We start from the raw sequence: 24,669 nt of genomic DNA, 5'->3' as shown, positions 1-24,669 counted from the left end.
GTTTGATAGATGCTGCAGTCTTCAGGATGCATTTGAACTTCAGGGAGGTCCTTGGCCTGTTTCTCTACCACATGTTGTCTGGGGAATCAATTACTTCTATGGAAATGGAATGTAAAATGCTACTCGATCTGAACGCATTTTAATTTTGCACTCAATTTGCCTAGGAAAAAAAAACAGGCCAGTTTACTTTTGAGACATGTACTCAAGGTCTTAATAAAATGGATTTAATCTTAATTTAGAAACTGTCTCCTGGACATATTTCTTCTAATTCATGAAGTTGCCCTTGGGCAACCATAGCAATTGCTCACATGGAAAAATAATATCAGGATGGTATTTCTATGAGTTGTAGCTGTCTGATACAATTTAGTAGCTGGAAACAAGTAGTGCAAATGCCTTATGACCCGTCAGCCCTCTGCACCACCACCAAGTGCAGACTAACTAGTCAGAGAACCACTTTCCTAAGAAATATTTTAAAGTACTAGGAAACAGCCTGCCACCCTTTTAAATACCTTCCCCAAACCCAATCTTGTTCATAAACCTATCCCCTAACTGTTTTGCATGTCTGATCACTAGTCTCTTCCCTGACTGAAGTCTGAACTCCATTACAAGAACCTTTAACAGCACTCCTAAATGAACGCTGAGGCTGCCATGAAGTAACAGGCAGTAGTATAACACTTGCTCACTATTCCCAGCTTCCTCCTGCACAGAGAATGGAAGTCCAAGTCTGGATTCAAATTGGGATCCCTCAGTGAGACGCACATGGAGCCACTAGGTCACATATATGATAAGTCAGCAAATGGATCTAACAAGGAACTGTCTTTCAGGAGAAAGATGTAAAATAAAAATATATATAAAACCCAAATAAAATGATCCATGGTTGCAGTAAGGGAAATAGCAAACCTAGCTAGGCAAAGAGAAACCCAGGCCCTTTTAAATGGTCAAAGAGGAAACAGAAATGGCCCATCAAGAGATGTCTGGTGCTACACATGCCATGCAGTGGATGCTTCTCTCACAGGGGCAATCTCTCATAGCTCAAGATCCATGCTTGACACTGATAAGCAGTGAGAAAATCTCTACCTCTCTCCCTGTAACCTATGGGACAGATATCTGGGCCTCAAAGAGGAAGCTGGGAATACTAAGCAGAGATCATGCTGCCCCCATGCTGATCTTTTTCTGTTTTCCATTCTTGAAGCAGGGCTGTGAGCCAGCTGCTGAGCTGAAAATCTGCCACATCTCAGTGAAGGGGGCAGGGGTGTATTCCCTCTCACCTTCAAAATCAACATGCCCATCTCCATTCAGGTCCACATCCCGGATGATCTCCTCAATATCCCGATGGCCCACCTGCTGCCCCAACAGCTTTTTCATGGCCTCCCGAAGCTCACTAGTGCTGATCTCTCCATCACCGTTGGTGTCAAACTGCAGGGACACAACACATGCCAGCAGGAGGAACAGTTAACTGGAGTGGAGCCTGTCTTACCTTTTTCAGCAGCCAGAGGTTCCAGAACTGGACCTTGTGTCTTCCCCTACTTGAGGTATCAATTCCTCCTGGAGGTCCCTACTGTCCCTCCCTCTTGGCTCCCCCTTCTCCTTCCTTGGCCTCCTTCTTCTGCTCTGGTTCATGTCATCCCCTCTCTTCAGGGAGTCCACACATCCCATCTTCCTTCTTTTCCCCTTTTGGACACTGTTCCCTGTTTCTCTCCTTGTGTTTTCCTTCTTCCATGTTTGGATTTTTTTTCTCATATCTCCTTCCTTGCTATATTTGCTCTTTCTTCTTCCTCTCCACTGGGTCTTCTCTCTCCTGCTTTTGCCCATACCCTCTCTCCAATCTTTGTGTCAGAGAAGGGGAGTGCTCACCTTTTGGAAGAGCTTGTCTAGAGGCAGAGGCTCACCTCTGAGGAGAGGTGGCCCAGGACAGATCATTCACCTCATTCAAAGGGTCACCCAGAAGGTGGTACTCACCTCTCTGAAGGCATCACGTAGTTCCTTCACACCAATCATATCTGCAGTTTCTGCCAGAAGCTTTGGTCCCATGAGCTCCACAAAGTCTTCAAAATCCACATGGCCACCCTCTTGGGACAAGAGGAAAATTTGCGTATCAGACATTAATAGATGCTTCTAATTTAGTGATGCCAAAGTGCTCAGGGTAACACCCCCAACCTACACCTTCCACTGAATAGTGGCCACACGCTGGAGGCAGAGGGTCTGCTTCTCCAGGACGGGTGGTACTGACAGTGCAGGCAAGGGGGAAGTTAAGCAAAGGTGGCTTTATTGCATCTTTGCACTCTCTGGACTCTGGGCTGGGCTGAATTGGCCCCAGCTTCTCCATCCTAGGCTGCCTATGGGGAGCAGGACAGCCCAAAATCCTTGCGATATCCTGCACTATGGGCCCGCTCCCTACGCTAGGACTTGCAGGGATGCAGATTATGGCAACTTTGTGCCATACATGCACTAGGGGAGTTCTTCCTGTATGGCACTGCACCTTGTTGAAGGAGGGGACAGAATACACCCCCTGGGATGACACACCATTCCATCAAAACCATTTATTCAAAAGATGCAGCCTTCTTCCTGTTGGTGTCCTATCTGCAAATCAGAGAGAACTTTCTAAAATGCCTACGTGTCCATCAGACCACCTGGCTGAGTTAAGGACAGCCTGTGGACTGCCTGGGAATGGAGCGCCAGGATTATCAGCTCTTTGTTATGCATGATTGGTCATTTAAATCACATGGTACTGCTTCTCTTCCCTGAATGGATGACTAACACTTTGAAGACCAGAGAGCACAACAGAAAATACAGTGAATACTCCTGTGTACATGTGAATGTGGGCACCGTACAGCACTGCCACAGGCCAGAGTATGGAAAAAGAACTGATGGAGAAAAAAAAGAACGCAAATAAAGCCACTGCGAATCCCAGGTCTGTTTGCAAACACATTCCCCCATTATTCCACTAGAACTGATTCAACTGATAGTAGGTGGAGGGAGGGCTGCTTCACAACCCAGCACCACCCCCACCTCTGATCTAACTCCTCTGCACATGGCAACACCCAAAAAAACACCCCAGCTCTTGTACACATCACTACACCCACCCCAAAGGATCTTTGTGCAATCATGACCCAGCCTCCCTTCTCAGCACAGACTTCCAAGCCCGACACTGTCTAGATACCAGGTCTAATAAAACATTCATCACCGACATGCTGAGAGCAACGCTTGACTATGCAGATCCAAATGGCATCCCCTTCCACATGTTCCTCCCATACATCAACCAGAAAGGCTGGTAGCCTGGAGAAAAGTAAATTGACTGATGGACCTAGAAGAGACAGCTAGACAGATGGACTAACAGAGCAACAGGATGACAGACAGGCAGGCAGACAAAAGAACAAAGAAAGAGTAAAGGAGAACCACAGAACAGATGAGAACAAGAGACTGTCAGGGAGAGATGAAAGCACGGAGGCAGAAACTACTGAAGTGACAGGGAACATGCCAGTGGGTGGATATTACTCACGGTTCATATTGATCTGCTGGGAAAGCTCTATGAGCTCCATCTCAGTAGGCATGTAGCCCATGGTGCGCATGCAGTTCCCCAGGTCCCTGCAGTTAATAAACCCATCCTTGTCTTTATCAAACTCCTTGAAGGCTTCTCGTAGTTCTGTGAGAGTGAATCCAACAAGGACAATGCTGTCAGCGATGGCGTTAGGTGGATTTCCTAGGGCATCTCCACAAAGAGTCAGGAGTTTGTCAGGGTACTAGGCTCTGAGACATGATCCCCAAGATGTTTTTTCTCAGTGCAAGTTACCCACAGGGAGGCTGGAACCAGAGGAAGTATGAGTCCCCCCACAATCAGCACTACTGTACCATTCCCTCCAGCTAAGATTGCTCAGACTGCAGTCTCTGAGCTGTCACTGAACCAGAACTCCCACACTGCTCGCTACAGTCCTGCAGCAGCTGGAGCATGCCAGCTCCCCATAGACAGCACCTTTCCTACATTACACTTTACAGGTGCTCCAGGAGACACTGGAGTGTACATCAGTTCCCCCCCATCAGCACACTCCCATGGTAGGCAGTATGCCCCTTCTTCAGGAGCTGGAGTACTTGTCAGCTCTCAATAACGAGAACACCTACTCTACAGCCTACCCTCTTTCTGCAGGAGCTGCAGTGTATACAGCTCTCCTGTGGCTTGCAGTCCCATATTGTTCCCTAAAATGTTTTCTAGGAGCAGATATAAATAAGTTCCTGCCCTTTGCTTTAGTCTAGGTGGTCAGTTTCTGGTGGCTATTCAGTATGTTGGTTAGGAAGAAAGGAAGACAGAGAGGGGAGAGATAAAGCAATACCTTCAATTTCTTCTGGTCGCAGTTCTCTGTCCTGCAAAGAGAGAACATTATATGGTTAACACTGGCTGTTTTGTAGGGAGGCAGTGTCAGAACGGCAGTCATGAGTGCAGACAGGTTGGGGACCAGAAAGTGAGAGAAGAAACAGGAAAATGATGACATGTTTAATACTATCTAGCCAGCAAGGCTTTGCATCCCCTCCTTCCAAAAAGGAGAGGGCCAGCGGCTGCCTCTACACTTCTCTATGGAAGCCCTGCTCCATCATGCCTGCTGGCCAGATGGGCACTCACCACCAAGGAGGGGACAGTAGAGGCCTCTCAAGGGGATTCCCCTCCAGATGGATGAGAGGACCCTATGAGCTCCTACATCACTCTCTTCCATTGACTCCAGGTGGTAGAGATGGGTGAGTTCCTCTGCAGCTCTTATATTAACTACAGTAACTCTGGTTGGGCATGTCTGAGGTTGGAATTGCTGCAAGCTGGCTCCACAACCGGCAAGTCTACACCATTCTCTACAGTCCTCCCAGCAAAAACAGAGGTAGCCACGAGCTCTCCCACAGCCAGTGCTCCAGTGACATTCCCTACAGCCCCGCCTCTAAGAGAGGCAGGAAGTGTAGAAGCAGTGAGCTCCCCCCAGACTCAATTCCAAAAACAAGCATTTTAAACCTGGGCACGTAGGCAAGGATACAAAATGTACAGCAGCAAGGTCGTCTACAAACAAAACAGGACAAAGATTCACCATGATAAGGAAACACTGCAACTTCAAACATCCAATTTGTGTTACTTTGCAGGTGGGGATGTAAAGAATACAGAAAATTCCAGAGGCTGCACCAAGAGGAAGAAGAGCTGAGCATGGAAATGTACTGCTTTCTGGTTAGTAAAAGCCCTTTCTAACTCCATTCATGGCTCCCATTCATGGCAAATCCAAATAGCTCAGAATTTGGAAACAACAGAAAAATAATTTCCCTTCTCATCTGAGTCTTGGCTTCTCCCCTTGACCTCTGGGTGTTTTGACTCGCCTCCCAGGGGTTCTGCAGTATCATCACAGATCCCTGGAGACTGTGCCCTCGATCAGTTTGATAAGGATGGGCTCTTGCTATTTAACCGCAGGCTTCTCTGGTAATGCTAACAATGACTGCCTGGAATACACAGCAAACTAGGACACATACTGGTTTACGTCTGTGCAAAGAGGGGCTGCGCCAGAGAAGCGATCAGCTTGCCATTCATAACCTTCCCAGAGGCATCTCTGTGTTGGATGGAACTTTCAGAGAGCTCTGACTCCTGTTTCATCCTTCACAGATCTGGTAACTTCAAACATGTCATCCCATTTCTTCTGCTTTCATTAATACTGATTTGTAAAACAATTCAGACCCTTGAGACCAGACAGGAGGCCTTGTTGCCTTCCTGTCTGTGATATCATAATGAATTACAGAGGCACATGATCAATAATAACACTTTGTACACCTCCCCTCAAGGACTTTTGCAAACAGGAGTGCATTAAACCCTGGAGTTATTATCAAGCACCAGCAGGTTCCTAAACACAGTTCGAGACGCAGAAGTATCATTATCATCTCTGCTGAACAGAAGGACATCATGACTCACCCAAGGTTACTCATATGTGTGCAACAGTGTCTGGAGTAGAACCCAGCTCTTCTGAGCCCTATTCCATTACTGGAACGACCAGACTGCCTCTCCTCCCAGTCACATCAGCATTGGCATTTAAGGCCATCTTATAGCCAGCATCATTAACACACCAACTTTCCAAGAGGAAGTCTCCTGGGTTTTTATGCATGGGCTCTATTTTGCACCCTAAGGCATTTGCATGTGCAGGGCTCTGAGCTCAGGCCCCTTGGCAAATCTGGACCAAGTAGTAACTGGGGTCACGAAAGTCACAAGAGGATTTGCCGTTTTAAAATCCAAAGGAAGATCCCTTAAAATGATTAAATGGGAAAACATCTGCCCAAGAAGAAATCAGCCAAATCATTTAAAGCCTTCTGAGGAGAACAGATGGAAAAAGGCATACACCTGCTCAAAAAGTTTAAACCCTAAGAATGAACTAGAGGTGACTAGAAAGCAGTCAGGTAGAGGAAAATTTCCTGCACTAATACAGTGTTCTGTCTTATGCACAAAGTCCTGCTGTCTAAAGAGAAAATAAGGAACAAATCTGTTTATTAAATACATTCACTCCATAGCAGGGCTGTTGTCAGAGATGTCCCAATCCTTTCTGAAACCCCATACGATATTATGGATTCTCAAAGTCTGAATAAAATGGATACAGACACCTTTCAGCTACTGGCATTCTATATGGAATTTAGATCCACTTGTTGGCTTGAACATGTGATTGTATAGCTGCTTATGTGCTAGTATAAGTGTATGCTTGTGTGAAAATATCACTGTGTGCACTTTAATGAACTGCCTAAGGAAATATGTGGCAACTTAGGTTAGAGGTTATACAGTACATGGCACTTGAGGTTAGAGGCTGCAGAGGATAAAAGCCCTATGATGAGTGCTACCAAGGGTGATTCTCTTTCAGCTCAGCTGGCTGGGGGCTAGCTTTGGGATACACAAAGCCTGGTGTCTACACCAGGGGTCTTTTTAAGTTAATAAGAAAATGCATTTATGTCCATCTATTTATATATGTACATGTGCATGTTAATAAAATTGTGTCTGTATATGTGCATTTAAATATAGGGATGAAATGTTTGTATGTATTTTGAGTTTACAGTAATATATACCTCACTTGCTATGAATGCACAGATGCAAGCGCATCTCTATATTTAGCATGTTCAAGTGCATATGTTTGAAATTGCAGCCAAATGTACGTATGTGTCAAAACTTGCAAGTCACTGTGAACGTAGATGGCGATTTGTTTCGGCACATAGAGTGTACTCACTTGTGTATAGGTGTGGCCAGTGTCCAGTGTGGGCACCTCGATGCGACAGTCAGTTCCCAGAGGCATTCTAATCAGCCTTTTAATATTTAGCCTCTATGTGCTAACCTAAGCCTCCATATATAAGATGTGGATGTTGCATTGGAACATCAAATGTGAACACTGCTTTCTTTGGTGTGCTTGAGTCCGTGCCTGTTTGAGCGGGCACAAATCTATCCCCCATGTGATATATTCTTCACCTGATATTTAGATGCCAAGGTTTCTCTGCACATCCTTCAGTTCATATGATTGCATATGCATGTTAGTCTGCAAGGCTGGGGGATTTCCAAGTTCCATATACACAGGAACACATGTGTGGCTGTATGTCCGCGCACGTGTGCATTGCACTTTGTGTATTTCGCCCGGCTAGGTATAACTTACGTACAGGCTGCCTGTTTTCTGCGAAGCCCTTCCTCAGGAAGATGCATGCGGGCCCCAGCAGGTTGTGCATGACGGCGCAGTTCTGGGCTAGCACCATGAGTGGACCCTGGTACTCGCAGGCCGACGGCCCCTCCTCGCTCGTCTGGACAGCTTTATAGCACGTCTTCTCCTCATGCCGGATCTTCCCAGCCAATCAGCAGCAAGTAAACAATACAATAGAGGAAGTTACCTCCCTATTTGTCTCAGTCTTTGCTCTGATGTTTTACTGGACTGCCTAGTAGAGTCATTAGCCTTACATGTCCTTGATCACTCCAGTCTTGTTCCCCCTTGAATCTATTACAGGTTTGTACTGAAGCAGCAGGAACCGAGTTTGCTTTCAATGGCTGATAAACGTCTAGCCACCAAGGAGGATTTCACTTTGAAATGGCATCAAACTCTCAAAGCAGCACACATCCCTTCAGCTACAGACAAAAAGGCCACGATAGAAAGTGAACATCTCCTGTCCCTCCCACTTCCAGCCCCAGAGTGAATAATTTTGTGTGTGGGCTGAAAGGGACTAGCATACCCAGATATAAAGATATGAGTGTGCAAGCACAGGGAAACTATTCAGGGGCCTCAACTGAACACCAGGCAGAGAAACTGTGTTAGTCTTCACGTTCAGGCAACACAGTTTAACAACTGTGCATAAATACCTGCATCAGATTTTTAGTAATACTGTCAGAGGATCATTTACAGTGTCAGCAGGCTTATCCAGGTGCCGTCTCACATTCCCAGTGAACTACCATCCTAATTAGTTACATTCTTGTTCTCTTGTTCGATTATAATATCAGTCTCTTCTGGCCTCTTACAGCCTCAGAGTCCGCCAGCCACCGTCTCACTACCCTTGTCTGGTCTGCATTTTCACAGACCACTCTCAGAAGTCCACATAGCCCATCAAACGAGGCTCTAGAATAGAATCCAACATCCGATTCTATAAGGAGTCACTGCTTTCCTAATATAGACATGCTTTTCCATGGCTCATCTTCTCCTGGTATTCCCATGCAGCTATAAAAAGCTAACCCTACCCACAGGACCCTTGGTTTTATACAAAAACATTAACTGTATATCACATTTCTGCTTCAGGAATGAGCTCCCACATTTATAGATAATGTTTCTAGAGGTCATGAGAGCAGCTCTGGCAACAGCTATTGCCTCTCTCTCTATATTAACTCTCTGTATTAACTCTTAATCACATACTTCTTTCCAGGCTAAGAAGCCGGCCACATGCACACCCCATTCATGCTCACCCACACTTACTGCATCTATTTGCTGTGCCTGCCATATGTTATTGTACTGCACACATGGTTTGTAGTTTACATTTTTAAACACAGTCTTGAGGCAATCTGCTCATGTATAATGCCGTGTGAATATCAAGCAAAAGCACCAAAACCAAAACAACGCAAAAAGAAAACCATGAAGTAAAGGAAATGATGACGCACAACAGTGTTCTAATTGCAATCACAGATGAGAAGGAAACTCTTCACCTGATTATACATGGCAGATGGGGAGCTTGTCCTTAAAAATATAACAGATGAGCATCAATCCACACCTGGCACATCACAGGCTCTGCTAATTGTCATGGCGTCGGCATGATGCTGTACAGTTTAAGGACAAAATATACATGTCAGATTGTCAGGCCAGATGTGCCCGAGGTGTAACTCCTTTGAGAACCAAATGAGAGATGAAAACCTCTTTAGCCTTCCAACCACTTGACTTGATTATGAAGTGACTGTAGTTGTACCAAACAGGAGCCTACCCTGTTATTTTCGTATATGCACAGAAATTACCAGTTTGATGAAATAACTGCCAGAGACGCAAAGCAGACCAGAAGGGGATTAAGCCACAGATCCACCGGCTGGGTAGGTAATGGGAATGACACTTCTCTGTCCTCATCTAATGCCACATGCCCTCCCTTCCACTTTGCTGGCACCACTCATGGATCATTGTCAGGGCTTGCACAGAACTGCCCTACAGCACCACTTGCTCCTGCTGCCGAATTGCCTCCCAGTGAACTGCTGGAAAGCCTCCCCTCCCCGTCTTCCTTGTAAACACACGAAGCCAAAGAAGAAGAGATGGCTCTGACAGAGATATAGGGCACAATGAGGGCAGCCACCTGTTTGTGGGAGAAGCAACAACATGCTGACCTGAGCATTGAGAGGAGCAAGATAAGTGAGGGGGCCTCAAGCTCCTCCACTGCCATTCCTGGAATACCTGGCTGGCTTGAGCACCAGCTCCTACAGTGGAAAGAAAGCTGGGTGCTTCCCAAAAGTGGCTGCAGAACTGGGGAAAGGTGTCAGACTGAGAGCCCAGTAGACTTTTATCCACAGCAGAGGAAGAAATGGGGCAGACTCCAACATTCCCCTGCCAACGTGCCCAATCCTGACCCACAGACACTCTGGAAGGGCAAGATGTATTGCCATTGAGACCTTTATGTCTTTGTTGAGACTGCCAAGCAGTGTAAATGATACTGGTGCTTTTTGCTGCACACACACACCAGTATGCTGTGAGCTCCCAACAATGTACTGGATGGGAATGAAGTTTGAGCTCAAGATACTCAGCTCTGAGGCAGTGCTGCAGATGGGAAGGGCTGCAGAAACCAGTCCTCAGTCCATCCCTTGAGACATCTTCATTGCTTTAAGTTATTCTGAACTCTCTCTGTTTTATGTTGCCATTTGCCAGAGATCAAAGGGAGATGGTTCCCTGTTATCTCAGGCTAGCCTTCAAACTCAGCATTTCCATTACTTCCTCCTCCACCTAAGCTACCAGGGATGTCTCAGTTTGGCTATGCCAAGATCCTCTCTCACGTACACGCAGGTTTACTGTCTCCAGCACACCAAGTGCTGGGATCACAGTAGTGAGAGAAGCTGCTAAGGGAGATGGCCTGAGTAAAAGAGATTTTTTTTTTCACTGAGGCCCTTTTTGTCCCCTCTTCTCTGTTTGAAATTATGTCAACAAAGCTCAAGGAAAGCACTAGGGGCAGTATCTGCATCATGGAAAAGCCATCCTCTCTCTGCCTGGGGGGATGTTTATCAAATGCAAGAGGCCTCTAGGTTTCTGTCCCCATTTTCCTAGTCATGTTAAAATCTCTCCCCTACAGCAGCCTGTTGATTGCAAGTAAAGAACACTTGACCGTACCTGGGTGGCCCTGGCTTGGCACCATCCTAATGTAGGTGGTTTCTCTGTCTCAAAACAGGACACGGACACTCAGTAGAGTTTCAGCTTGGGGGAAACTGGCAGAATCTCCCTGACAAAGCTTAATTCAGTCCATCTCCCATCTTTTTTTCTTCCTTATTGCAATTCCCCCTCCACTTGCCAAGGCCTACACCTGAGGAAATGAGGAAGAGGGCTATACTAAATAGTAGCCTGAGGTCATGATAGCTCAAAGTCCAATCTTGCAAGATACTGACTAAAGTCAGATTACGCTGAAATCAACAGGAGTGGAGAGGACTCAGCACCTCAGAGGAATGGGCCATGGGGCCTTATTTCAAACTCGCTGAAGTGGACTTTGCAAAATCCTGTACTTCAGTCTGTGGTTGCTCTCATCTTTAACCCTTCCATTCCCAGCCTTTGTAAGTATGTGAAAATTGCATCCTTTTAAGTGGCTCACAGGAACAAAGGAGTAAATGACTACAAAGATATTCCCTAGAAAGAGCCTGAAAAACCCAGAATGCAACACTCCATTTCGATCTGACTACCAGGCCACGATGTGTGCTGGGAACTACAGTCGCCACAAGCCACATCTCCACATTAAAGACAAGAGCAGCTGCAGTCTGTTCGATTTTATGCACATGAGAGACAGCTCACAAACAGCCAGTGTGACCTTTTCAGATGTGCGAAGTTCAGGCATTTCCAGCTGACTGACCCACAAGTTCCTCCTCTGCTTCTTCCTTGGGGTCACACTGACCAGAAGAAACAGCTCAGTGCTGACGAACTGCTCTGGAATGAATTCCTTCACTGCATACAGACACCACAAAACAGTGGGGCCCTGCTCGGGTGGGTTCCTCCCTCCACAGCAGTGCTTTGCCACTACTAGCCAAGACGGCACAACTCACAGGTATACCGTGTCATGGGATTTGAGATAGCACTGGGGTGTTTTTCCCATAAAGCGGTAAATGCAAAGTTAAAAAAAAAACTTCACTGCTAAAGAAGCCTTCCTGCGGTGAACTTCTGTACAGCAGCAACATTTAATTACCAGTGTCAGCACACTGAATTCTCAGGGAGGTGCCATTTTATTACCAATGAAGCCTCCACTATTTGTGCTTTCTTCCTGAGGGGCTATTTCACTGCCGTCTTGTGCCTTGGAATGCTGAGCTGCTTTCTGGTGTGTGCTGGCTCACTAACAGCATGGCCTCCACACCGCGAGCTTCTCTGCGGCTGGGGCTTTTCACTGCCAGCAGGGTCTCTGCTTTGGGGCTGGGGGGATTCTCACTGCAGACCACTATGCTCAGACTGAAAGCTGACTGTGCCCAGCAGCAGTGCCTGAAAACGCTCCGTAGGGCCCCTGAAGGTGCTTCCTTGCTTCTTGGAAGCAAGGATGCCATGTCCACATTGTGCCAAGGATAGGTTAATTAGCTCTGCTGAGAGAGAGAGCCAATTAGCTTTTCCTTGGCACTGTGGGGACTCGGCTACACTGCTTCCAGTCCAAGAAGGCAGTGCGTGATGTTTCTTGCACCATGTTTGAGGATGGTGCTTCATGGCATGGTAAGTCTGCAGTTTAAAGATGGTCTCTCAGTGCCTATTATGACCCTTCCCTTTTAAGGAACACAGGGTTTTTCTTTTTGGCGAATTATTATTCGTTTCAGTGTCTCCAGGTAAATTCTGCTCTCACCCGCTGGCTGAACTCCTTCCCTAGTTAGATAAATGACGTGACCAAGGAGACTAATTCCCTCAATTTAGCCCATAATGGCAGTTTGGCTCCTAAGTCTAATTCATCCCTGAACCATTCTGTGATCTAAGCATAGAGCAGCCCATGGGTTAAAGCTACAGACAACCATGGCATATGCACATGCATGCAGGCGTGACCATGAACATGTGTACACACAGAGTGTGCTGACACATGAGAGAAGGCATAAACACACATACAGGGACATACTTGGCTATTCACAAGCTCATGCTCATCTCTGGGCCTGTGTGCCCACACCACAGAAGGCAGGCACACCTATAGACAAACACTTGAGGCACATACAGGTACATGGATACACACAAAAGCTCCAGCATACTTGCATATATTCCTCCGTGAGATCTTAAAAACAAGTGCACACATATGCAGGTATCCACAGAGGCATGCACATACACATGTATACATGTGGATGCACACTCATGCATATCCTTACATTTTTGTCCTTTCACATGTATTCATAAATGTTGCACAAATTACATATGTACAAGTTCATGGAAGTGAATGCACCTACAGAGGAGGTGCACACATATATCTGACACACTTACTCACTCATTCATGTATTCACTTGCATACACTGTAACAGGGACATATGTTAACGAGTTAATGTGCTCCTACATGTCCATGTGCATGTGACATATGCACATAAAAACACCACATACTTTGATACACTCACATGCATATGCCCTGACATATGCATTTGAATTTGCATGCATATTCACGCAAATATATGCACCTATTCATGTGTGGCTATATAAACAAACATGTACACACATATATGCCCACACACTTATGCACACTTGCACAAAAGAGCAAGTATGCAATTGTGTGCATATGCACACACACACACACACACACGGACACATTCCTAGTCACATGCATGCATATGCACACACACATTTACATATAAGTTATGGCATTCAACATCCTAGGTTCAGCACTTGAATGAACAGCTCTTAGGGAGAAGATGACAGAGGGAACTGAACTCTTCACAGAGAAATTTCTTTAATCCTTCCCCTTCCCACCTACCCATGTCACCCATTCCAAGAAGCAGGATCTGAAACACGCAAAATGTACTTTGATGGGGAACATACCTTTTTTGAGAGGTTTCTCAGTGGAGACTTCACACAGTTGCCCATAAGTCTGCCTTTCCGGTGGACTTGTTACAAAGAAACCGAAGCAATTGATTCCATTAAAGGTATTCCTTGGGAGCAAAGCAAGAAAGGCAGCGCCAGTGAAATCCAAACAGCTATTGGCTGCTGGGGCTTCCCTCTTCAGGGAGCTTTTTCTCTCTGCCTCTCTCTCTCTTTCTGTTTTTACTTTATGTTCACTTTCTTGAAGAGATGAAGCAGGAAGGAGAGGGAGGGAAAGAAACAGAAAGAAAGAAAGAAAGAGAGAGAGAGAGGAAGAGAAAGAGTGAGAAGGACAGAGAGAGGGAGGCAGCTGTATAATCTACATCAGATTAATGTTCAAATCCCTCCCACCCCCCCTCAATCTGCAGAGAAGATTGTTTCACTCATAGGAGAGGGCTGATTCAGGGGGAATTAAACCAGAGACATCATAAGAAGTGATTTCAGTGATGAGCCCAGGGAATCTGGCTAGTTTGGGTCCACATAGCCTATGAACATCTTATCCTATATCTCCCCCCTCATTCTCACTTCCAGCCCCTCAGCTTTTCAATTACCAAAGAGCTAGGCTGGAGGAAGGAAGGCAATTCACTCAGAGGCACAGAGCAGATCAGAGCTCCATCTGGTATAGAAATAGACCATTTAGCTGGATGGGACCTGCTCTGCCTTCACAAAAAATAGAAGACCACAAAACAAGCAACTGAAGACAGCAGCCAGTGATTCCTTGACTCTCTTTGCCCCCTGCAAGTAACTTCTGACCACGGAGGACAGACCAGGTGCCATTCAAATGTCAGGGTCTTGCCTGCCTTCTGCAGTTAGGAAACTACTAGCTGCTGTTTTTCTTGCACTTCTCCGAGCAGAGAAGGGCCCGCTCCAAATACCTGCAGCTCAACAGCTCCAACTTTTGGGGAAGTAAGCATTCCAATTACGGATCCAGATGTCACAGAACATCCTGTATCTTCTATCTAAGAAGCAAATTCTTATCCACAAACACAACTTGGGTGCAACTTTGGGTGCTTCAATACCCAGATCTGCATCAGAACCGTAGGACTTGGAACCTTCTCTCATTCTGGGATTCATCAAGGTAATAGATTCATCCTCCTTACTCACCCTTCAAATGGGGAGAAACAAATTTTCTCTGGCTTCAGGCCCAGACTGAGGACATTGATTCTGAAGGGAGGCTGCTGTTCCAAAAGGTTTTGACTAGAACAGTGGATGAATCCTTAGATATTAAGCCTCTATAACTACAATTCTGTAACCACCAAGCCATGGAATGGAGAGCTACTTCCATCTATAACCACAAAGCCTGAGATGAGGCTGAAGCTGAGGCTGTACCTGTACTTTAAAACATGGACTTATCTGCTAGGACACATGGAAGTTTGGTTGAAATGCTTCACAACACTATTCACAAGCATAGTTCCAGAGAAAAAGCTGTGAAGGGATCCAGCTCAGGGTTAAACCCTGGTTCCCTGTGTTTTTGTACAAAATATATAGGATAACTCCCCCATCATGAGTTCTCAGGTGCAGGATAGAGGACAAATCATCAAGGTCACAGCAAGGAAGGCATTTTCCTGCCTCTACACTCAGTCCAGCAGGGGAGGGAGATACTGTGGGGGATAGTGCAGGAACATTAGGTTCAAGGAGAACCCACAACTACTCCACAGCTCTGTGGGCTCGTCCATGTTGTAGGAGTTCTTGGTTTAGGTGGGTATCTAGGGAAGGAGTCAGCAGCTTTTCTAGTTTTAGTGTCAACCAGCAGGAGACACCGCAGGACAGTGGTTCTCACTCTCTATTCTAGCAGCCACCTCCCAAGAGAGAAATTGTGTAAAACTGGAATCTGCCTTGCACTATGTGGCAATGTTAGCCCTGTGGGAAGGCTGTGCGGTAAGCACAGGAAGTGCTGGTTTGGGACATCTCTTGGGCAGACTGCATGTGAGGACCTATTAGTTATCCCTAGTTCCACGCTCCAAGTACAGCAGCAGTAATGCAGCCTGCTCTTCCTCAGGGTACCAGGGGCTGAGGTGGCACAATGGAGTATAATTCTTATTAATCTGCAGCAGCAGTGAACCTGGCCTGCTGCCTGCTCCAGCATTTTGTAGACTACAGTTCATAAATCACTGTTGTAAAGGAAAGCGCAGAAGCATGTGCCTGTGGGGGAGTCTGCTCTAGTGGCAGTCTCTTGCAGCAGGATGGCTCTAGGAAATGGGGCAGTGGCACCAGCTACGGATGGACTCCAGCTCCTCCCCTCTTGCGTACATGTCTGATGACAGCTGCCAGTTCTTGCTGCTTCTCTTTCATTACTCGGAGATGCTAATAAAGCACTGATCCACACTGGGGCAAGCAGCTGGTCGTTAATAATGCTCTTTGTCAGCAGAGCTGTCCCCGGGCTCCTTGTTTATTGACAACGTGACTGTCCCCCTTGAACAGAAGCTGTCACATAGCAAGTGAGGCACCTCAGCTCCTTCCTGAGACAAATGACTCCAAGTCCAGAGTGAAAATACAAGAGAATCACCTCCCTGCTGCTAATGAATCTCCCAGTGACAGGCTGCACGGAGGCCAGGAATGACCTGCAACTGAGAAGTGTCTGCCTTCCATGTCCTCCAAGAGGGGGAGGAATGGTGTGATTGGGCCAGGCATCTCTCGCCAGACAGGGTGCTGGCAGTAAAATTCATCAAAACACTCAAACTGCAAGGGGAGAGTCTACAAAGACAGGAAATGAGCGTGTGTAAACAGGGGTCCTGGAAAGATGGACCAAGAAGGCAGAGCTGGAGGACCAAGAATAGCACTACTACATTTGGAAGGGAGTTGAGTCTGGGAAGACAGAGTTACTGGGAGCCTGTTGGCCCCAGGTTTGCAGCATGGGCATAATCCTCCAGGGCATGGACAGTGCAGTGGGGAGGAGGCGGAATGATATTACTTCACCCTGAGTACTGCCACATGGTAGTTCTGTCTTCTTATTCCCATCAACCCGACCTCTAAGGAAAAAAAAAAAATGGATCAACTGCCCAGCAACTCCCCAATCCAGGGGAGAGAGAGCCTGTTGCTTCCTAAGCAACTGATTTACTTATGTGGCTCTGCTTGCTTTCTTATCCCTATGCCCTAGTGACGTGCAGTAAGATGGTGCATCAGAGGGAGTCAGAAATTTCAGAAAGGCAATGGATTCTATCCTCTCCTGTCCTCTGCCCTAAGACTGCTGTGTAGGGCATGAGAGGAAGCCTAGGATAAGTGTGCCACAAGCATTTGTGTGTCCATGTATGTGGGTGGTGGAGGTGTGCCTCTGTGTGCCTGGTATATGTACATGTGTGCCTATGTTTGTCCACACACTGTTCTTCAATCGTGTCAAACTACAATTTCACAAGGTTTTTGTGAAATATGTATCTCAGCTGGGTTTTTCCATCCCTACTAAGAATTGCAAGGAGGGTGGATAAAGCCTGGCAGGGGTGTGGGATCTGGCACAGAACAAGAAGATGCTGTGCATGGAGCTGGAATTTAACATGAAGAAAATAGGATCTTGGCCTGAAGACTGACTTAGACATGGAGCATGAAGGATCCTGCAGTAGCCTGGTACTAAGCAGGGAAATGGATTTGATGACCTAATAAGATGTCTTTTTTCATCTCTAAAATCTATAAACTGAAGCAAGGCTGTTCTTGGGGCTAACACCATGTTAAGAGGAACTTCTTTCCAAAGGAAATGCTGCTGGGGACTAGCTGTGATGAAGCTGGTGGCAGCTGCTATGGGTTATATTCAGTGGCTGCAGGAGACAGATAAAAGGTCAACTCAAAATCTGAGATGACTCTATCAAACTAAAGCCTTCTTTGACAGCACAGGAGAAGAGTTTTCAGTGGGGAAGTAGCAATTCCTAGGGGGTAAAACACTCCTGTGCCCCTTCAAGTCTCTTACAATATTTGATCTTTTATCTTCATCTAGGACAGCAGTCAACAACCTTCACAAGCTGCAGGCCAGAACAACCTACATGGCCAGGGGCTTTGGCGGTGTGTCAGCATCAGGAGGTTTTACTTTGCACTCACAATGGGGCCAAACTAGGAACTGTGTCCATGTTGCCACTGCTTCCCTACGCACCTCCTTGCCCTGCCTGCCACCACCCCTTTATCCCCCAGCTTGCCAGCTATAGTGTAGGGACAGCTGGAAGCTACCTGGCTGTGCCACAGCTCCCCATAAGCTGGAAGCTGTATCCATGCTGCAGCCTGGGGGAAGGAAGGAGGCGGACAGGGAGAAGCTTCCAGCTGCCCAGCCCCAGCGTGGGCGCAGACAAAGCCCTCTAACTCTGTGGGTTGGATCCAGTGGCACTGCAGGCTAGATCTGGCCCATGGGACCTGTGTTGCCAACCACTGATCTAGCTACACATTCATTAATGAACCATAGTTACAGCACACTAAGTTTTAGTGCTTGGATAACCAAGAACTAAATCAATGTGCAGTAATTTGCCCTACCGCACAGTAGCACCAGTGCATGGGTTTTTAGTGACACTAATGCTAGCCTAATGCTACTGTGCAATAGCATATTAGCATGGGTTTTGCCCAGCATGTGACTGCACAGTGTTATTAGGCTACTCTGTAGTTAGCATCTCATGTAGATGTGTCCACTAGGTCTGAGTCCCAGTTCCATACAAAGTGTGTTGAAATGAATACCCCTACACAGAGGGACTGCACGGTTGGCATAAACAGTTGACAGTCGCTAGCCCTGCTCCCAGCCCCCAGCACAGAAGGTAAACCAGGAGTGAGGGTAGCCATTGGGCACAGTCCTATGGCTATTCTCTGTTTTTCAAGACCCTTCAGTGACTATAAAAAGCCAGGACTAAGTTCAATCAGCCCAGAGGGCAACAGGCTGGAAGAGTTAGCCCCACACAGCCCCTGAATAAATGCAGTGCAAAGATGTACTAAAACAACATCTACCTCCTCGCCTTGGCCTCCCTGCCTCAGCTCAAGAAAAGAGGAACTGAGAATCAGGCTCACTGCCTGGAAAAACAAACACATGATACTGCTGTGGTACTTACTTATGTTTTGATCACATCAGATCTCTCAAGATAAAGTGGGTCAGGAGGGGACACTAAGGTTCAGAAGGAAGTAGTGCTGGTAGAACTCTTTCCTTGCAAGCAGTATTAACCCAATACTGCAGCATGACACTGCAGGATTGTATGAATCTAGAAGGTGCCTTTATAAAGCACTAAGGATCCAATGACACTTTTTGTAAAGAGGGAAGGTGTTAACTCCAGGCTGAGGTCTTCTGGCCAAATTCCAATGTGACTGATCATCTTCTTTCTCCCTACATTCTTCCTGCAGTTTTTCAACTTAAAAGACAGGTTTGTTACTTCCTGTCCTAAGCTGTTATGTCGTGTTGCTGTCCAGCGTTACACAGCTGGCCTGCTTCTCCCCAGAGGGGAGGCAGCATGCCAATGTGGGAAGACATGATCACAGCATGTCCCTCTGCAAAGTGGCTGTGAGGTGCTCTTTAAATGCAGCGTACATTCAGTGAGAGATAGGTAGATTGAAGATGAGAATATTCCAACTGCCTTGATTTAATGGTGGCTTCAGTCATAGGCATATTGAGTTTGGTGGCCTCATCTTGCTACAAAAGGCTGCTAAATAACTGCATGGGACTACACAGATTGTAAGAGCTGCTTGCCTCCATCCTAAATAGGGGATTCATTGGTAGGGTGATTCAGATTCATACACCCTGCTGTCTCTCTGTAAGGTCACAGGAATGTCACTAGATTATCAAAAGGAGCCCAAGTTTAGCTAAGCATGTTTTCCTGGATGCACACCCTAGAGCTGCTTGTAACTGAAAATCAATTCCACTCATGGCTCAGCAGAGGAAAATGGAAACTGGCATTGTGATGCCAGAAAGAACCACAGCTAATTTGGGTGAAAAATAACATCTACTGTCTTGGGGACTTAAACTCTTCCTTGCTTGGCCCCTTGTGAAAGTCTGCTGACTCCAGTGAGAGTTCACAAAACAAAAGCCAAGGCAGTTTGCGCTCTCTGCAGTCTGCAGAGGTTACTTTAAAGGGTGATTAATTTATTATTGAAATGTTTCTTTCTCTCTTTCAAGAGATAAGCCTCATCCAACCAGTGGGTTAGTGCATTTTAGTGTTAGATAACAATGCTGTATATTTGATGAGCAGAATATTTAATGGATCTGTGTTTAGTTTGGTTTTATTTGGATGTTTTACCATGTCCTTTTAGATGAGATATTTGTTTAAAAACAAAATCGCTGAAAAAGATTAATGTTCCCTGGCAGACCTGCTGCATGCAGAAAGCCTGCCCACAGCCCCTCAGCACTTCTATGTGCTTGGCTCCCATCCCTTAGGCTCTTTAGAAGAAATGAATGTGACAAAATCTTCAGCCAAGCAAAGCAAAATCTGCATGGATGTGTTCAAGTGGGATTGTGTTTTTCTGTGTCCCTGTTCAGTACATAGAGGGGGCTCTGTGACTATATTCTGCATATCTCTAGTGCCTTACAGCTGAGGAGCTGACATAGCTGAATAAATCCCACTGTGAGGCAGGCACTATCATCCTTCCTGTACAGGCGGGCAAACTGAGGCACAAGTTGATAACATAACTAGGAACAACATGGATATCCTGTCCCTGATTTTGAGCATCAACAAAAAGCTCATCCTTCCTTTCCTAGTGGCACATATCAATCATTGGCTATGCAGCACTTCTGAAAATCTGGCTATTTTTATCTAGCTGTACATACCTGTAGATTGCCAAATTTGGGCATCAAATTTGAGAATGTCAGCCTACATTTCCATACAGGTATATTCATGCTGGGCTGTAAATACGATCGTCAGAAAATGTGCATCTAGGAAGAAGGTTTTTGCATGTGTATTTTTGCATATGGAATTGTGTCTTAATGGGTGTATTCTTTTTTGTGTATGAATATACTTAGCATACTTAATATGAAGAACAGTAGATGGGTAAATGTACATGCACTCAAAGTCCTGCACAAGGCGGGAGGTATTTACATTTTATTATACAAAGCATGTCTCAGGGTATCTATGTACAAACATGTTGGTGCTTGCATGTGTGTGTGTACATCACTGATTCTCAGCCTTTTTTAAACTCATGGCACCCTCACTGGACTCAAGACACCCCTCTATAACTCTTGTGAATTGAGCAGTACCGCATTTTGAAAACCAACTTATTTAATACCCCCACTGCCCAGCCCCCCTTACAGAGTGGGCTGATCTGAGCCTGTGCTTATCTCCTCACAGCTCCCAGCACTCTTCAAAGGATCTTACAGCACCGCAGGGTGCCCTGGCATCGTGGTTGAGAATCACAAGTGTAGATATATATTTAAGGTATTCGTGTGTATGCAAGTTGCCTGTCCATAGATTTTTGCATGTGTGTATAAAAAGACGTACACGCGCGTGCGTGCGCGCGTGCGTGTGTGTGTGTGTGTGTGTGTGACTGACTACACAGTCTGGTGGGTGGCGAATTAGCTAGAGGGTCGCACCCAGAGAGTCGTAGTGGATGGGTCGGTTTCGACCTGGAAGGGTGTGGGCAGTGGGGTCCCGCAGGGCTCGGTCCTTGGACTGATACTCTTCAATGTCTTCATCAGCGACTCGGACGAGGGAGTGAAATGTACTCTGTCCAAGTCTGCGGATAACACAAAACTGTGGGGAGAAGTGGACACGCCGGAGGGCAGGGAACAGCTACAAGCAGACCTGGACAGGTTGGACAAGTGGGCAGAAAACAACAGAATGCAATTCAACACGGAGAAGTGCAAAGTGCTGCACCTAGGGAGGAAAAATGTCCAGCATACCTACTGCCTAAGAAATTACCTGCTTGGTGGCACGGAAGAGGAAAGGGATCTTGGAGTCCTAGTGGACTCCAGGATGAACATGAGTCGGCAGTGTGATGAAGCCATCAGAAAAGCCAATGGCACTTTATCGTGCATCAGCAGATGCATGACGAATAGATCCAAGGAGGTGATACTTCCCCTCTATCGGGCGCTGGTCAGACCGCAGTTGGAGTACTGCGTGCAATTCTGGGCGCTGCACTTCAAGAGGGATGTGGATAACCTGGAGAGGGTCCAGAGAAGGGCCACTCGTATGGTTAAGGGGGGAGGCTCTACTCACCAAGGCGCCCTTCTATTCACAAGAAATAATGGCCATAAGCTATCAGAGAGCAGATTTAGACTGGACATTACTTCTTCACAGTTAGAGTGGCCAAAATCTGGAATGGGCTCCCAAGGGAGGTGGTGCTCTCCTCTACCCTGAGGGTCTTCATGAGGAGGTTAGATGAGCATCTGGCTGGGTTCATCTGAACCCAGCACACTTTCCTGCCTATGCAGGGGGTCGGACTCGATGACCTATTGAGGTCCCTTCCAACCTTAACATTTATGAATCTATGAAACATAGAGAAGTATGCAGTATAGGCTGTATGTCTGCATACAGGGGGATGTATACAGACTGTGTGTATACATACAACTACTCCTTGCTTAACATCATAGTTATGTTCTTGAAAAATGAACAAAGCAAAACGATGTGAAGCGAATCCAATTACATCACAGTAGTTACCTACTAGCAGGCAGCAGCCAAACAACGTTATAACCGAACATTGTGTGACTTTAAACGAGTATGTTCTCTAATAGATCAGCAACGTAATAACAAAACAACATTAACTGGGATGATGTTAAGTCAGGAGTACCAGTAAAATACTGTGTGTGAAAGCTGGCTGGACGCATACAGGGTGTATATATGTATGCATGAACTCATGCATATACTTGAGTAGTGGTTGTAGCTAGGTGTACTATTTCCCTAATATATACGCCACCTGTACAGTGATGATAGCTGAGTGCCACTCCCTGCTTCAGAAGGAAGGGGCTATGAATTTTAAAACCCTCATGCTGCATTGGTAAGTTGGGAGAGGATGAGAGTTCTGTGTATTTTACAGCCTACCTCAGTGTGTCCTGGTTTTTGAGCTCCAACAGTAGCCCACAGGGCTGACAAGCAGATCTATGACAGCTTGGGGAGATAAGGACATTAGATAAACCATCACTAGACTAAGGACGCCCGAACCTGTTGTGGGTTCTGGTGGCCGGCAGCAGAGGGCGCCTTGGTGTCACTGACAGAGCAGAACCACCTCCCAGGGGAGTCCCAGGGAAAAAGAAAAAGTCCCTGAGGAGGCAGAGGGGACTGGCAACACAGGGAGAGAAGGGAGGGGCTCAACACTAACAGGGCAGAAAGGAGGTGTCTGGAGCAGGGAAGTGCAGCAAAGATCTTCCCAGGATCACAATCCAGGACCCATCCCCTGAATCCAGTGACTTGAGTCACAGCACTTTGGATTTATGCAAGGGGTCTGTTTCCAAACCAGCTATTCCACTTGCCTTGATTTCCTATAGGCTCCAAGGGGGCTGAATTAAAGGTCTGTGAACCAGCTTTTCCCCATCCTCCAATACTCCCCATAGTTAGAGTCTCAGGGATGACTTTATAGCAACTCCCTATTCTGTGCTTTCTCTGTCGGGTTCAGCATTTCGGTCTCAGAACCAACTCTTTTCCTCTCTGGGCTCACTCCGGACATCACAGTAAACGCAGCAGGAAGAACTGCACAGGCAGAGGAAATCAGCTGGAGGGAAGATGGATTCCTTCTGTTTTTCTCAGTATTACACTGTGCACCCAAGTTCAGCACTTAATCGGGCAAGATTTAATGGGGTCAGCACTACCACAGAACAATAAGGGAATTCCCTCCACCCCAAATCATGCTGTTGAATAATAAATATGCCATCAGTGCCTCAGCTCACTAAGGAACAGTGAAACATGGAGGCTTCCTCTCTGTTAGAGCACAGCACCAAAGAGTCTGAGTCTGAGAACTGAACACAGCCCTGCACCCAAGAGCCTCCATCACTGAGACGCAATGGCACCATGTCTTCTCTAGCATGACCCAGTGTCCAAGAGCCTCTATCGTAGTGGTGGGAGACAGCCGAGCATCTGAAAACCTCCCCCTCTGAAACACAAATGACTGCTTCCATCTCTGCTTTCTCGGTCACACCACCCAGGATTTTCATACATTTCTGTCACAAGGGCTCCAAGCTGTCAGAAGGGCCCTGAGTTTTTACTCAGGCAAAACTCCCATTATTCAGAGTTCCCAGTGAATTCAAGGAGCCTGTGGCCTGACAAAGAACCTCAAGATAACATGGATAACAAGGGGAAACAGGGCTCCCTCCTTGTCTGTGGGAAGCTGGGAAACCTTTACGTTCCTGATTCTCTTTACGGGAGAATGTTTTTTTACGGCTGTTGCTCACAGACACAGCTTGACATACAGACTGTCTGAAACAGAGCTGCTTTCCTTGGTTCTGGTTTAGTCTGAGAAGCAGGCAGACCCTCTGAACAAGGACTGATCTCCAAAGGGACAGAAGAAAAAGGAAAATAAACTGGGAAGGGGAAAAAAAATAGACAACACCTTTGTCCTCCACTTCAATGTCATTTAGAGAACTAGATTGAAAACATGATCTGGGAATGGGACCAAAGGCACCAATGAGTAAACAGATAAACCCCCCCACAGACTCTGCAGAAGGGAACAGCAGATCCACCGGCCATGGCTACCCACAGAAAGAGACTGATAATATCAGAAAGGCCCCCATGGCTACCTCTGACCCGAATCATCCCCATGCTACCAACCGTGTTGGGGAATCACTTCATTAAAAGATTTAACAGGCCAGCTGCATGTGAAAGCAAAATGTCTCTGAAACCTGTTGAGTCTCACATGGCGGCATCACTTACCAATTAATATTGCATAGGGAAGGCCAGGAAAAGCTATTCTTATAGAAGCCAGTTTGGGCCAGCACTGTAGGGCTGACAGGACAAAACAAAAATGAATCAGAGTTGTGTTTGTATGCTCCAGTACCTCCAACAGCCCTGCCCAGCTAGCACACAACCATGCTACCCATGGCATGGCCTGGTATCACACAGCCTTGCTGCTACTGCTGCCTGGCCATCACACAGCCGCATTC

General features: G+C 46.5%; 1 protein-coding gene across 2 annotated transcripts in view; it reads right to left on the bottom strand.

Moving 5' to 3' along the window:
* Positions 1-24,669, bottom strand: part of CABP1 (calcium binding protein 1) — a 47,563-nt gene that overhangs the window by 1,899 nt on the left and 20,995 nt on the right. The window contains exons 3-8 of one of the 2 annotated variants that reach the window (XM_006019844.3): positions 13,662-13,901; positions 7,636-7,812; positions 4,326-4,356; positions 3,500-3,643; positions 1,960-2,069; positions 1,269-1,416 (exon numbers count right to left, since the gene is read on the bottom strand). In XM_006019844.3, the coding sequence (XP_006019906.1) occupies positions 1,269-1,416; positions 1,960-2,069; positions 3,500-3,643; positions 4,326-4,356; positions 7,636-7,812; positions 13,662-13,706 (655 nt within the window). In that variant the 5' untranslated portion in view covers positions 13,707-13,901. Of the gene's footprint in view, positions 1-10; positions 161-1,268; positions 1,417-1,959; positions 2,070-3,499; positions 3,644-4,325; positions 4,357-7,635; positions 8,664-13,661; positions 13,902-24,669 lie in introns of those variants that run through there. The other variant, XM_025199284.1, reaches the window with a different exon arrangement.

The sequence above is a fragment of the Alligator sinensis genome, unplaced genomic scaffold (genome assembly GCF_000455745.1).
Source record: "Alligator sinensis unplaced genomic scaffold, ASM45574v1 scaffold505_1, whole genome shotgun sequence".
Classification (NCBI taxonomy): domain Eukaryota; kingdom Metazoa; phylum Chordata; order Crocodylia; family Alligatoridae; genus Alligator; species Alligator sinensis.
Note: the sequence above shows the minus strand (reverse complement) of the source record. Positions and strands in the feature narration are given on the sequence as shown.